Raw genomic sequence first — 13,512 nt, forward strand, 5'->3', positions numbered from 1 at the left:
AGAAGGTCCAATGTCCTCTCCACTCCAATGGGGCAATGGTCAAGCCATCCTCTCATGCTGGCTGATCTCACTGGAGGTAGTCATACCAGGGGTGTTACTACAGCTCCTTCGCTGGAGTAGAAATGGATCCCTCAGCTCCCCCATAGTCTCTCTTTCCGGCTAAGGCGTAGGTGAAATGAAGAATAAGGGGGAGGTCCCACGTGATTGTTCTGGAAGCAGTCCTGCGGGGGGGCGGGGGGGAGGGGGAGAGCAATATCCCCAGAGGAGGATAACAACCACCTCCTCCGCCATGTAGTAAATCTTGGCCACCATCATGCTGTCATATCTCGGCTACGGTCATCCGCTGCTACTGCCTCGGATCTGCCACCTCCAGTGGCGGGGGGAGAGGGAGCCGTCATCCAACATCCCAACCACCCACCTCCTGGCTCCATTGTCTCCGTCACTCCGTCACTCCTTCTCCTTCACATGGGAGAGGCCTCCACAGCCCAAATATCAAGGGGAGCAGCCCGAATATCAGGGGGAGCAGTTTCAAACAAACTAAACTCCCCGACTGCTGCCATCCTCGCCACCATTCTCCCTCGCACGGCGCTTCCACGCGCCTCTCCAATGCCGGCCACCAGCACCAACCGCGATGTTCCGGGGGGCGTAAAAGCCCTCCCCAGGCTGGGCAGGAGCTCTTCTCGCCGGGGGCTGGGGCCGTAGATGTTTTACCAGCCCTTAAACCCCTCGGCGTGGTCGACTGCCGCCATCTCCTTCACACGTCGCTTCCACGCGCCTCTCCAAACGCCGGCTCCTGCTCCAGCCGCGATGCTCCAGAGAGGGTAAAAGCCCTCCCCAGGCTGGGCAGGAGCTCTTCTCGCCAGGGCTAGGGTCGTGGATGTTTTTAACGACCCTTAGACCCCTCGGCATGGCCCAAAACCACCCCGTCTCTCCCGGGAGCTACCCGGTCGCCGCCATCTTTGCGCATGCGTCCTCGGATATTCCCCTTGGACCAGTCACACTACACACCACACACCAGTTATTAAATTCAAAATCAGATTAGTCTCTATAACTGTACATCCTTCAATTATACCCAATAAAAACAACTGTGGAGTAAATTTTATCTTCCTTTTAAGAATATTTTGTATAATCCACCATATCTTAATCCAAAATGCCTTAATTTTCTTACATGTCCACCATACATGAAAATACGTTGCATCATCACATTTACATCTCCAACATGTAAATTGTAAACTCAGTACATACAGGCTAAAACAGTACTATTGAAGTGTAAGTGTCAATATTGTCCTCCTCAAACAGTGCCCAATCAGTACTCCCAAAACAATCTTGAAGTTGCTCCGATGCACCCGCTGGCCACACTTGTATTTCTCTAATTGATGGTCTAATTCTGTTGACAAGAGGTCTATATGATGGGATCAAGAACACAGATATATGATCTGACTGTCCCAGGTGGGGTAAAGGCATAGTCCTGTATCCATGCATGATGTTACTATATACCTGATCCAAGATATTTTTCCCTCTAGTGGGACAGTCTATGTACTGATAGAATTTAGGGAGGACAGTCTTTAAGTTGGCTTGATTGAAATCACCTGCAACCACCAGCTCTCCATCCGGGTAGGCCTGTTGCTGTTTGCTAATAGCAGTTAACAGGTGACTCATGGCTGTGGTCATATTAGCATCATGAGGTATATATACTGCAGTTGTTATCACAATATTAAACTCACGAGGTAGATAAAAGGGGTGGCATTTCACTGCCAAGTATTCCAAATCACGAGAACAGTGGGTGTCCATTATTTTAACATTTGTGCTCCAGTTGTTATTTATGTAAACACCAAGTCCCCCTTCTCTGCTCTTCTCAGAGACCATGGTTCTATCCGCTCGATAAACTGAGCGTCCTTGTAATTCAATAGCCTCTCCTGGAATGGTAGGGTCAAGCCACGTCTCTGTAAAGATCATAACACAGCAGTCCCAAATGTTTTTCTGCAGAGAGATAGTAAGTTCTAGCTCCTCAATCTTATTAGGGAGAGATCTAACATTTGAAACAAAAAGACTTGGCAGTGCAGGCTTGTGAGGATTTTTCCTAATCTTACACGCAGTCCGGCTCTACAGCCTCGTTTCTGCCTGCGTTTCCTTCATCTCCTTCGTTTCCTTTGCTCTCTAGCAGGGAGAGTAATCCACAGTGTCATTCTAACCAGCTCAGCTGGAATGTTGTAACTTGAGACTCCTGGTTCACAAATGCAGCCTTCTCTGCCTTCTCTGCCAATGATTAATAACTCTTGTCGACTGTAAACTACTTGTGCCTGAACGTGCAGAGCACTCACTAAAAAATACACAACAATAAATTAATTAAAAAATATCAGTCTCTGGAGTGTCGAGCCGCTGCATATACATGCGCCGCCATCTTGAAGAAGCAATGGGTGGAAACTACATCTCAGCAGGAAAAAATCTACTAGCTGATGCCCTATCGAGAAAACCCCAATTCAATAGTTGCAGAGAAGAAATTGTCCACGCCATCATTCCCCCCTTGCAATCAGCCGCACAAGTCCCCATCAGGGGCTAAACCAGACAACAACCCAATCCCAGCCAGGACAAGCTGATGGCAACACTGAAAGTAGTGCTCCCAGCCGACCCGTGGTTCAATGATAATAGGGATATCCTGACCATGAGAGATGGACTGGCTTGGAAGGGTTCAAAACTATATATCCCCGCCAGCTTGAGACTGAAGTACTACAGCCATGATTCCAGACTGGCCGGCCATTTCAGATTCTTAAAAACCCTGCATTTGGCCAGGAGGCAGTTTTGGTGGCCAAAACTGAAATCTGATGTAGAAGACTACGTAAAAATCTGTGCCACCTGTGCTGCCATGAAAATGAGACCAGGGAAACTTCCTGAGCTCCTCCAGCAAGTAGCCAGCCCCAGCCGACTGGGAGGAGATTGCAATGGACTTTATAGTCAAGCTCCCAGAGAGTGGGGGGAAATACAGTTATTTGGACAGTAATTGACTTATTCTCAAAGGAAGTCTACTTCACAGCCTGTTACGGATTGCCATCAGCGAAAAAACTGGCGAAGATGTTCATCAAACAGATTTACCCGCTGCATGGAATACCCCGCTGGGTCATTTCAGACTGCGGTGCACAATTCACAGCTAAATTTTGGAGAGAGTTCCTGAGATCTGCCAGATCCACACAAGGACTTAGCTCGGCTTTCCATCTGAATACAAACAGCGCTGCGGAACGAGCGAATGCAATGGTGAAACAATATATAAAATGCTATGTGGATTACCAGCAAGAGAACTGGGCGGACCTGCTGCCATTTGCAGAAATGGCATACAACAACGCCGTGCACAGCACCACCGGATTAACCCCTTTCCAGGTCACCAGTGGCATAGGCTTTGTGCCCATGCCTTAACTGCCCAGAGAACCCCCCCTCTTCTATGACCCTGATTGAGTGGATGGAGTCACTGAGACAGGCCTGGGAGAACACTAAAAAAGAGCTAGCAGAAGCCGCTGAGGCATATAAAAAGCAAGCGGATAAACACTGATCTCTTCAACCTCCCTTCTGTGTGGGAGATCTGATTTATCTGTCAGGTAGATACATAAAACTAAAGCTGCCTAGTAAGAAACTGAGACCTAAATTTTTAGGTCCATTCCCAATAGTGAAAGTAATTAACTCAGTGACAGTTCAACTCAACCTCCCCTGCATTCTAGGGAAAGTGCATCCCGTTTTCCACTGCAGTCTGCTGAAGCCAGCCATAGGGTCCAGGTTAAGACTACAGTCTCAACCACCCTCCAAGCCTATGGTGGTGCAAAAAGTGAAAAAGATTTTAGACTCCAGATTGTATAGGGGTCAATTACAATATCTAGTACATTGGAAGGAGTATCCTTTGTCTGAAGCTACTTGGGTTAAAAGTTGGGATGTGAAAGCAGACAGGCTAGTAAAACAATTCCATGATAAATACCCTGATAAGCCAAAGGGGCCCCCTCGGGAGGGGGAAGGAAAGAGGTGGTTAGTCCCTTGAAATAACCCCTTGGAACCGTGACATTTTGGTATTAATATTTTATGAAATGTTCTGATTTAGCTATGATGAACCATGTTTTAATTGCCTTGATTACTATAATTCTTTCTATATTGGTCTCCCTTTGAAACTATTACAAAAAGCAACTAAGCTTCATTTTTTTTTCTTTGTATCAGTTCCACTGGCTGACTAATACTGTAATTCCCAAGCAAGGTTCAAAGAACTGGTTTTGAATTAAATAAACCAGATGGTACCTGAACAGTACTTTCCTTCATATAATTTTTCTTTGACAGAAATCTTCCAAAGAAACCCTTTTTCATTGTTCTTCCAGATATTAATATTAATAAGACATAAAATGACAACTGGTACTTTCAATATAATTTTTAACATCCATTGTGCAGAATTATATTATACTATTTTGGTATATCCCAACCAAAACTAAGTATTGAAAAGATATTTATCATCTTTAGTTCCAAAGACAGAGCTATTTGATATTAGTGTATATTTGAAAACTGAGCAAATTAAAATCTGATTAATGAACTTTTCTTTGCTATATAAATCAGGCCTCCCAAATAGATATCTCATTTGTTCAACAACTATGCCATTTATAGCCAGCTGCAAGTCTTAGAGAGAAGCATAGAATTTACTATCTTCAAATAACTCTTGAGAAGCTCAACCAAGCTTAACTGTTATTAACACAGCTGCCTGCAATTTCTGCTGGTTCGAATCTCTCCAAGGCTCAAGGTTGACTCAGCCTTCCATCCTTTCTAAGGTAGGTGAAATGAGGACCCAGTTTGTGGGGGCAATAAGCTGACTTTGTATAAAATATACAAAAGAATGAAGGCTATTGCTTAACGCATTGTAAGCCGCCCTGAGTCTCCGGAGAAGGGCGGCATATAAATCAAATTAAAAAAAACAAAACAAAACAAAACCATGTTTCTTAATCATTCCTTCATTTTAGAGATCATTTGTAAATTATACCTGAAACAGAATTTTCATAATCAGAGTTGGTAACTGGATCAAAAATACTGGAAGAAGACTGTACACATGTTCCAGGAATATAGCATGGATGTTGTAAAGTATCTCCAGTGCTGTAGATTATTTTACTAGAATCTAAGTATGATGAAAACATACACAAAAACCATCATGAAGGATTCAGTTCATTCTAAAAGTACATTCTAAAATATTTAACTGTATATTATACAGAAATATATCATGAATTCAAAGTAGCATAAGTTAACACTAATCCATCACATTCATGACAAATTCTTAAGATCTAAGCATGTCAGGGAAGTAAATTGTTAAGAAAATAATTTGGACTTTTTGAAAGTAAGAATATAAATTTTCTTAGTAATTAAGGAGAAAAATTATTAAGATACATGAAATACATTTCATTTAAACAAATTATTAATCCTTATTTTATATTTCTGCATTATATTTTAGCATTGTAGAAAACGTAGATTAATCATTGTTTTGGAACTAGAAAACTTAACTCTAACATCCATTCTAAACTTGTGAATGGCAATCTTATTTATTTCTTATTTCATCCCACTGTTTCATGTCTACTAGCCTTATTTCAGCATTTGCAATCATTTATTACTCTTCAAATCTACTTTTATAACTTTCAGTACTGTCTCATATATCCAAGCATCAGGATGTACTTTGTGTAAAATCTAAGGACTTTTGGTGACCAAAAACAATAAAAGAAACAGAGTCTTGATATAGCACATTGAATTTGTCAAATATTTGAAGCAATACTAATCAGAATAATATAAAAACAAATCAGAAACTACTCACCACTTTCCAAGACAATTTGTTGGTTAGTAAGATGACAAGCCAAGTAGGGATACACTGTAAGAAGGCAATTCTCTGCGGTTGCAGACACTTGAAGTGAGAATCTAAAAATAGAATAATTTTCATTAGAAATATAGTTGAATATTTCCTAGCCATTAGCAGAATTTTATAATTAAATTCTCAGTTTCTCACTGTCTTGGCCTCTATGCAGAACTGCATACACTGCATTATATATGGAAAATGCTTCCAAGCAGTGGTGGGATTCAATTTTTTTAACAACAGGTTCTGTGGGCGTGGCTTAGTTGGGGTGTGGCTTGGCAATCATGTGACTGGGTGGGCGTGGCTAGCTGGTCACGTGACTGTGTAAGCGTGGGTAGCTCGTCATGTGACCGGGTGGTCATGGCTATGTGCATAGGGACTACTCAGAGGGCTGAAAAAAGTCATTTCTGACTGGGCCTCGCACTTTTGACCGGTCCTCACACTTATCACCATCCTCACATTTATGCCCGTGCAGCTTTCTTAACAACCATGTCACTCATTTCACAATTGCTTCTCTTCACCATGGTGACAAGATAGGGCAAAAACGTAAAATGTGAGGACAGTCGTAAGTTCGAGGACTGGTCAAAAGTGCGAGGACCAGTCAAAAATAACTTTTTCAGCCCTCTGAGTAGTCCATATGCACAAAAGGACTACCCAGAGGGCTGAAAAAAGTGATTTCTGACAGGTCCTCGCACTTTTGACCGGTCTTCGCACTTATCACTGGTCATCATTTATGCCCATTGTAGCATTCTTAACAACCGTGTCACTCATTTCACAACTGCTTCTCTTCACCATGGTGACAAGATAGGGCAAAAACGTAAAATGTGAGGACAGTCGTAAGTTCGAGGACTGGTCAAAAGTGCAAGGACCAGTCAAAAATAACTTTTTCAGCCCTCTGAATAGTCCATATGCATAAAAGGATACAGCAATAGAGAGAGACGAAGGAAGGGAAGGGAAATTAGAGTAGGAGGGAGGGTAAGAGAGGGAGAAAGAGAGGAGGAGAAGGAGAAAGGAAGAGGAAGTAGGGAGGAGAAGAAGAGGGGGAGGAAGAGAAAGTAAGAAGGAAAGAAAAGAGAGAGGTGGTAGGTTTGAGGAGAAAGATTGCTGTACAATAAAAAAGATGAAAGGGAAGAAAGCCAACCCCAAACAAATATAAAGATATTAAGATAAAGAATGAATTGTTAAACTTTAAAGAATAAAAGAGAACAAATATGAATAAATAACAATAATTAGAAACACACATACAAACATACAATGTATTTTCTTTGAACAGAGTATTTGGCCGGTTCACAAATTTAAACAGTGTTTAGTCATTTCAATTAAATTTACAATTTCTATATTTCCTTTTTGCCATATTTATTCATCTATTTTTGTAAAAAACCAATTACCCTTCATCCTCATCTCTAATCTTAATCAAATTCAATTTTTCCCTTCTATTCTATATTATACCCCTTCCCATTGTCATCTATTTTTATATCCATCTTCACATTGGTTAATTATGTAATATTAGTTGTTTAATATAAATTCAACATTTTAATATAAATCAATTAGTTATATAACTACCTTTTTTGTATATTAATCAATATGAACATGAATATTCCAATTATTTCCATGCAATCCAATTTCTTACAAATCAATTAATTATATTTACCAATAATAATAAATCAAATAATTTCCCCCATATATTCCTCCAAACCACAACTTAACCATTTCTGCTTTCAGAAATATACAATTAATAGTATCTCAATTATTACAATTCCCTAGTTAAATAGAGCTTTTTTTCTTTTGTGTTTTAAAATCCTGAACTCTCCTCTTTTTCCCTAAATTTCCCATTGTTTGCACCTACCTTTTTTGGTGAGGAAAAAGAAAAGAATTCTGCCTGCCTAATTTTCCAACCTTGCAGCAACAGCAGTTTCAGTTTCATTTCTCAGCATAGCTAGGGGAAAAAGAATCAGCACTCTTTGCAAGGAAGCAGAAGAGCCCTGAGCAAAACAGCTGAGACAAATCAGCTGAGAGCCGGGAGGCCAATTAGCCTATGCGGAAGCTCCGTGGGCCAATAAAATTACAAAAAAAACACCGAACCCTTTGTTAAATTGCTGGCTCCCCCGCCCCTTGCCCACTACTATTTATTGGCAATAAATAGTGGTGCGGAGGGGCGGGGCAAGCCAGCAATTTAACAAAGGGTTGGCTGCACCACTGGCTCTAGGGCGGCCCTTTGAAGCCCCGCGGCAAGAATTTGAAGTTTTTTTTTCCTCTAGCCATCGGAGGCAGCAATAGATGGGGAGTGGGCGGGGTAAGCAAACGGCCGGCGATCCAACAGAGCAGAGAGTGAGGGTGAGTGAAGGCGTGGAAGCTGCTTTCTCCATCCTGCTCTCTTGCGTCCGGAGCCGGTGGGGAACCACGTGGCAGCCCACGTGGATCCCAGGCAGCGGAACTCAGGCTAGGGAAGGGATGGGCAATTGTGGCTCTTTTACAACCTGTGGCCTTCAACTCCCAGAATTCCTGAGACAGCCAAGCTGTCTCAGGAATTCTGGAAGTTGAAGTCCACAGGTTGTAAAAGAGCCACAATTGCCTACCCCTGGCTACGGTAGGCTGGCGCCGTGCGGGTGGGAGGCGAGGGGCGGGCGAGCCAGCAATTTAACAAAGGGTTCATCCGACCCCCGTAGAACCCCCAGAATCCCACCACTGCTTCCAAGTAAATAAAACATGTTTGTCACCATTACTTTTATAACAGATTGTCATTCTAGGAGAGAAGGGGAAGTTCTAGGAGTTCACTGTGGAATGTAAAATTATTAAAGGATTGTAAATCAGTTGACTAGCTAGAAGCTGGGAAACCAAAACTGCTTTTCACTGCATTTTAAGTTAAATGTATTTTTAAAAAGAAAACTGGAATATTATGTAACACTTCCTACTTTGATCAAATCTCTTTCAAATATACTTATCTCCCCCTGTAATACTGATTTTCTTGTAATAATAACTACAGTTACAGTGAATTTATTAGATTTTTCCCTAGTTCAATTCATGTACAGCAATAACAGTGATGAATTTTGACCACCTTATATATACTTTTTGATCTTGGATAACTGTAATGATAAAGTTTTATTGCTCTAATCATTCAATTTAAAGCTCAAATGGAGTTTCTATATAGGCCACTATTACCATTTCACTTTTAACTCAAGCTTGTTATATCACAGAGAGAATGAATAATTCCCCTCATATATTTCTTTCTACATACTAACTTTTGAACAAAAACCTATAGCAGATGGTATGTGCTGACACTCTTCTAAAGTAAGTAGTATTAAATTATTTCTTTTATACTAGCCAAAATTGTTAGTATTTTAGCAATAAAATATGGGTAACTAAAACATTTCAAATTATGTATATAATTTCATATGCCATATTTTTCGGAGTATAAGACGCACTTTTTTCCCTCCTAAAAGAGGCTGAAAATTTGGGTGCATCTTATACTCCGAATGTAGCTTTTTTGAAGCTTTTTTTCAGCCCTAAGGAGGCGAATGAAGTGATCTTGTGCTTTGCCTCCTCCCTCCGACTCTCAGCTGTGAAGCTTTTTTTTATCCCTAACGAGGCATTAGCAAGTGCAGCGATCTCGATGGTTAGCCTGCTTTTCTCATTGCTTCTCACTCCAAAGATCAGTTGTGCTTTAGAAGCTGTTTTTTATCCCCAAGCAGGGGATAAAAACCAGCAAACTAATAAGCTGAAGCTTACCAGACTAAGGATACTAGCCACATGAATACCTGGTAGGCAGATTCCCCCCCCCACTATTTTCCTCCCCAAAAACTAAGCTGTGTCTTATACTCCAGTGCATCTTATACTCCAAAAAATACGGTAAGTAAAATAAAGTAATGTTGAGCCCTGAAATGTGTTAAGTTACTTAATTATCTAAAAAGTCATATTGCAGCTACCTGTTTTTTTCTTCATCAACAAAGAATAAATTCTTCAAAAAAGATAATGGCTTTGAAGAAATGAAATTGATGTGGCAGCTGAATCCAATGCAATTTCCTTCTGGTGTTATTTCAATTCTATTGCCTTCTGGAAAGTGCACTGTTAAAGGATGTCTCTGTTGAGTACTACCACCATCACCATCATAATCTCCAGAATCAAGTTTTGGAATTTCAACTTGTAAAACCGATGGCCTGTTAAAATCAAGAGAGTAAGAAATGAAATTTCAAAATAACACGATTTAAATTACTGTATTTTCCGGCATATAAGACGACTTTTTAACACATGAAAATCTTCTCAAAAGTCGGGGGTCGTCTTATACGCCGGGTGTCGTTCTCCTGTAACCAGGCAGACCAGCCCGAAAGGCTCTGATGAGCCTTAAATGGCTCTGGCGATCCAAGCTCTGACGATCTGCTAATCAGGCAACTCAGCTGGGATCGCCAGAGCCATGGAGAAGGGAAAAACTTTTCCCCCTCCAGCTTGCTTACCTTAGCTTAGTGGTTGGGGGTCAAACAACCCTTTCACAGGGGTTTTGCAGGTGGTGCAATACAGAAAAACAAGCGCAGCCCTCGCCATCCGGAATGAATGGTGCTGTTGTGGCGGTGGGGGAGGGGGCGGCAGAAGCGGGAAGATGGCTGGAAGCTGTGGGAGTGAAGCACTACTTTAATTTGTACGGCAACAGCATTCCGCCTTGGTATATGCTTGGGACTCGGAGCGGTAAATGGTGACTGGTCCGGGGAGCAGTCGGATTTTGCTCTCCCTTGCGGATGCCAGATCGGCCCCCTGCAAGCTCTCGTCTCTCGAGGAGCCCAACCAAAGTTTCTAGTGCCACTTCAGGGAGCGCTCCTCGAAAGATGAGATCTTGCAGGGGGCTGATCTGGCGTCCGCAATGGAGAGCAAAATCCAGCTGCTCCCCGGACCAGTCACCATTTACCGCTCCGAGTCCCAAGCATCAGGAGATGAGGGCTGCCTTGTGCCGCAAATATACCAAGGCGGAATCCTGATGCCGCTCTTACAGCGGAGAAGCCGGATTTTGCTCTCCATTGCAGACACCAGATCACCCCCCCCCCTGCAAGTTCTCCTCTCTCAAGGAGCCCAACCAAAGTTTCCAGCCCCGCTTCAGGGAGCGCTCCTCGAAATATGAGATCTTGCAGGGGGCTGATCTGGCGTCCGCAATGGAGAGCAAAATCCAGCTGCTCCCCGGACCAGTCACCATTTACCACTCTGAGTCCCAAGCAGCAGGAAACGAAGGCTGCCTTGCGCCGCAAATATACCAAGGCAGAATCCTGATGCTGCACTTTCAGCAGAGAGATGAGGGCTGCCTTGGCCATCGGCTGGTGCAAATATACCAAGGCGAATGCTCATGACGCACAAGTTCAAGTAGTGCTTCGCTCCCACACTTCTTCCGGCCCTCAGTCTCTCAGGGAGATGCTTGACTTCCTCTCAGCCCCAAGACACTGGCTGGCCCATGAGATGAGAGAGAGAGAGAATGAGAGAGAAAGAGAGAGAATCAGAATGAGACAGAGAGAGAAAGAGACAAAGAATGAAAGAGAGAATCAGAGAGAATCAGAATGAGACAGAGAAAGAGACAAAGAATGAAAGAGAGAGAAAGACAGAATGAAAGAGAATGAGAGAAAGAGACAGAGAGAATCAGAGAGAGAGAGTGAGAGAGAATGAGAGTCAGAGAAAGAGACAGAGAATCAAAGAGAATCAGAGAATCAGAGAGACAATGAGAGAGAGAGAGGCAAAATGAAAGAGAATCAGAATGAGAGAATCAGAATGAGAGGGAGAGAGTGGGGAGAGAGAGAGAAGGAGGGGGAGAAAGAAAGAGAGAATGAGAGAGAAAGAGTGGGAGAGAGAGAAAGAGAAAGAGGGGGACAGAGAAAGAGAAAGAGTGGGGGAGAGAGAGAAAGGGGGACAGAGAGAAAGAGAGAATGAGAGAGTGTGGGGGGAGAGAGAAAGAGAGAGTGGGAGAAAGAGAGAGAGAAAGAGGGGGAGAAAGAGAATGAGAGAGAAAGAGTGGGAGAAAGAGAAAGAGGGGGAGAGAGAAAGTGGGGGGGAGAGAGAGAAAGGGGGACAGAGAGAAAGAGAGAATGAGAGAGAGTGGGGGGAGAGAGAAAGAGGGGGAGAGAGAAAGAGAGAAAGAGAGAGTGGGAGAAAGAGAGAGAGAAAGAGAAAGAGGGGGGAGAAAGAGAATGAGAGAGAAAGAGTGGGAGAGAGAGAGAAAGAGAATGAGAAAGAGAGGGGAGAAAGAGAATGAGAGAGAGGGGGGAGAGAAAGAAAGAGTGGGGGAAAGAAAGAATGAGAAAGAGAGGGGGAGAGAGAAAGAGAATGAGAGAGGGGGAGAGAGGGGGAGAGAGAAAGAGAGAATGAGAAAGAGTGGGAGAGAAAGAAAGAGAGGGAGAGAGAGAGAGAAAGCAAAAATGAGAGAGAGAGAGAAAGAGAGAATGAGAGAGAAAGAGTGGGAGACAGAGAGAGAGAGACAGAGAGGGGGGAGAGTGCCTGAAGGACCCCATCCAGTACTGGGAGTCCAGGTGTTTCAGCAAGCGGCGCACTGGATTCGTATTAGTGGTCCGCGAAATTTAAAATTATGAAGTTGGTGGTCCCTGAGTTCCAAAAGGTTGGGGACCCCTGGCCTAAGACCATCGGAAAACACATATTTTTGATGGTTTTAGGAATAACTTTATCGTTGGGGGTCACCACAAGATGAGGAACTGTATTAAAGGGTCACGGCATTAGGAAGGTTGAGAACCACTGCCTTAGCTGCTTGCCTTGCTTCGCTTGCCTGAATCCATTCCATCAGCAAGCAACTCCCTGCCTGCAATCAAGCACGCAGGGAGTTGTGGACTTCAACTCCCAGAATTCCTCAGCCAGCAAAACAAAGCTGGCTGAGGAATTCTGGGAGTTGAAGTCTACAAGTCTTAAAGTTGCCAAGGTTGGAGACCCCTGTTCTATTGGGTAAGTTTTTTTCCCCTTTGGGATCTTTAAAAAAAAATAGTTAATTGGGGTTTTTTTTAGTTGTTCTTTTTTAGACCTAGCCATTTAAAGTTTAGGAAGTTTTAAATTTAGCTTTCATATAAAAATAAAAATAAAATAAAATAAAATAAAATAATATAATATTTGTGCAGCTTTCTGAGATTTAGTGTGTTTCTGTAGTGTTTCACTTTAACTACACAAACACACAAAATCTCACAAAGCTGTATGTGGAATTTTGTGTGTGTAAAGTGTGAAAGTTGGGTTTTGGGGCTTTTTGTGGCTGTGTGAGGTTCTGCTTGTTGCAGGGGCCATTTTGGGTCTAGCACAGCTGCTTTTATATTGTGGGTGAGCCAGTTGATGTTTTTTTAATTTTTATTTGGTGTGCGTTGGAAGAGGGGTAGTCTTATACGGCGAGTATAGCCCAAACCCTATATTTTAACAGGAAAATTCGGAGGTCGTCTTATACGCCCAGTCGTCTTATACGCCGGAAAATACGGTAACAATTTATTAAATTTATTTGACACCTATATCATCATTGGTCTAAAACAATAATTTAAAAAGGAAAAACACAGTGAAATGTAAGTCATCAATAAAGATCTCTGTTAAAATGGCTAGATCTAAAGGAAAGTTACTGAAAGTTATATTTAACTTTACACATTTTAACTATACTTTTATATTTCTAGGTTCCTAAACAGTAAAATACAAAGTGAGGTAGCCTACATGGTATA

At 42.4% G+C, this 13,512-nt stretch overlaps 1 protein-coding gene across 1 annotated transcript in view; it reads right to left on the minus strand.

Annotated features, from left to right (window-relative positions):
• Positions 1-13,512, minus strand: part of CFAP47 (cilia and flagella associated protein 47) — a 525,834-nt gene that overhangs the window by 405,019 nt on the left and 107,303 nt on the right. The window contains 3 exon segments of the mRNA XM_070944210.1: positions 4,997-5,128; positions 5,813-5,913; positions 9,772-10,002. Coding sequence (XP_070800311.1) covers positions 4,997-5,128; positions 5,813-5,913; positions 9,772-10,002 — 464 coding nt within the window.

This window comes from Pituophis catenifer, unplaced genomic scaffold (genome assembly GCF_029215685.1).
Source record: "Pituophis catenifer annectens isolate HBS135680 unplaced genomic scaffold, rPitCat1.0.hap2 SCAF_4, whole genome shotgun sequence".
Classification (NCBI taxonomy): domain Eukaryota; kingdom Metazoa; phylum Chordata; class Lepidosauria; order Squamata; family Colubridae; genus Pituophis; species Pituophis catenifer.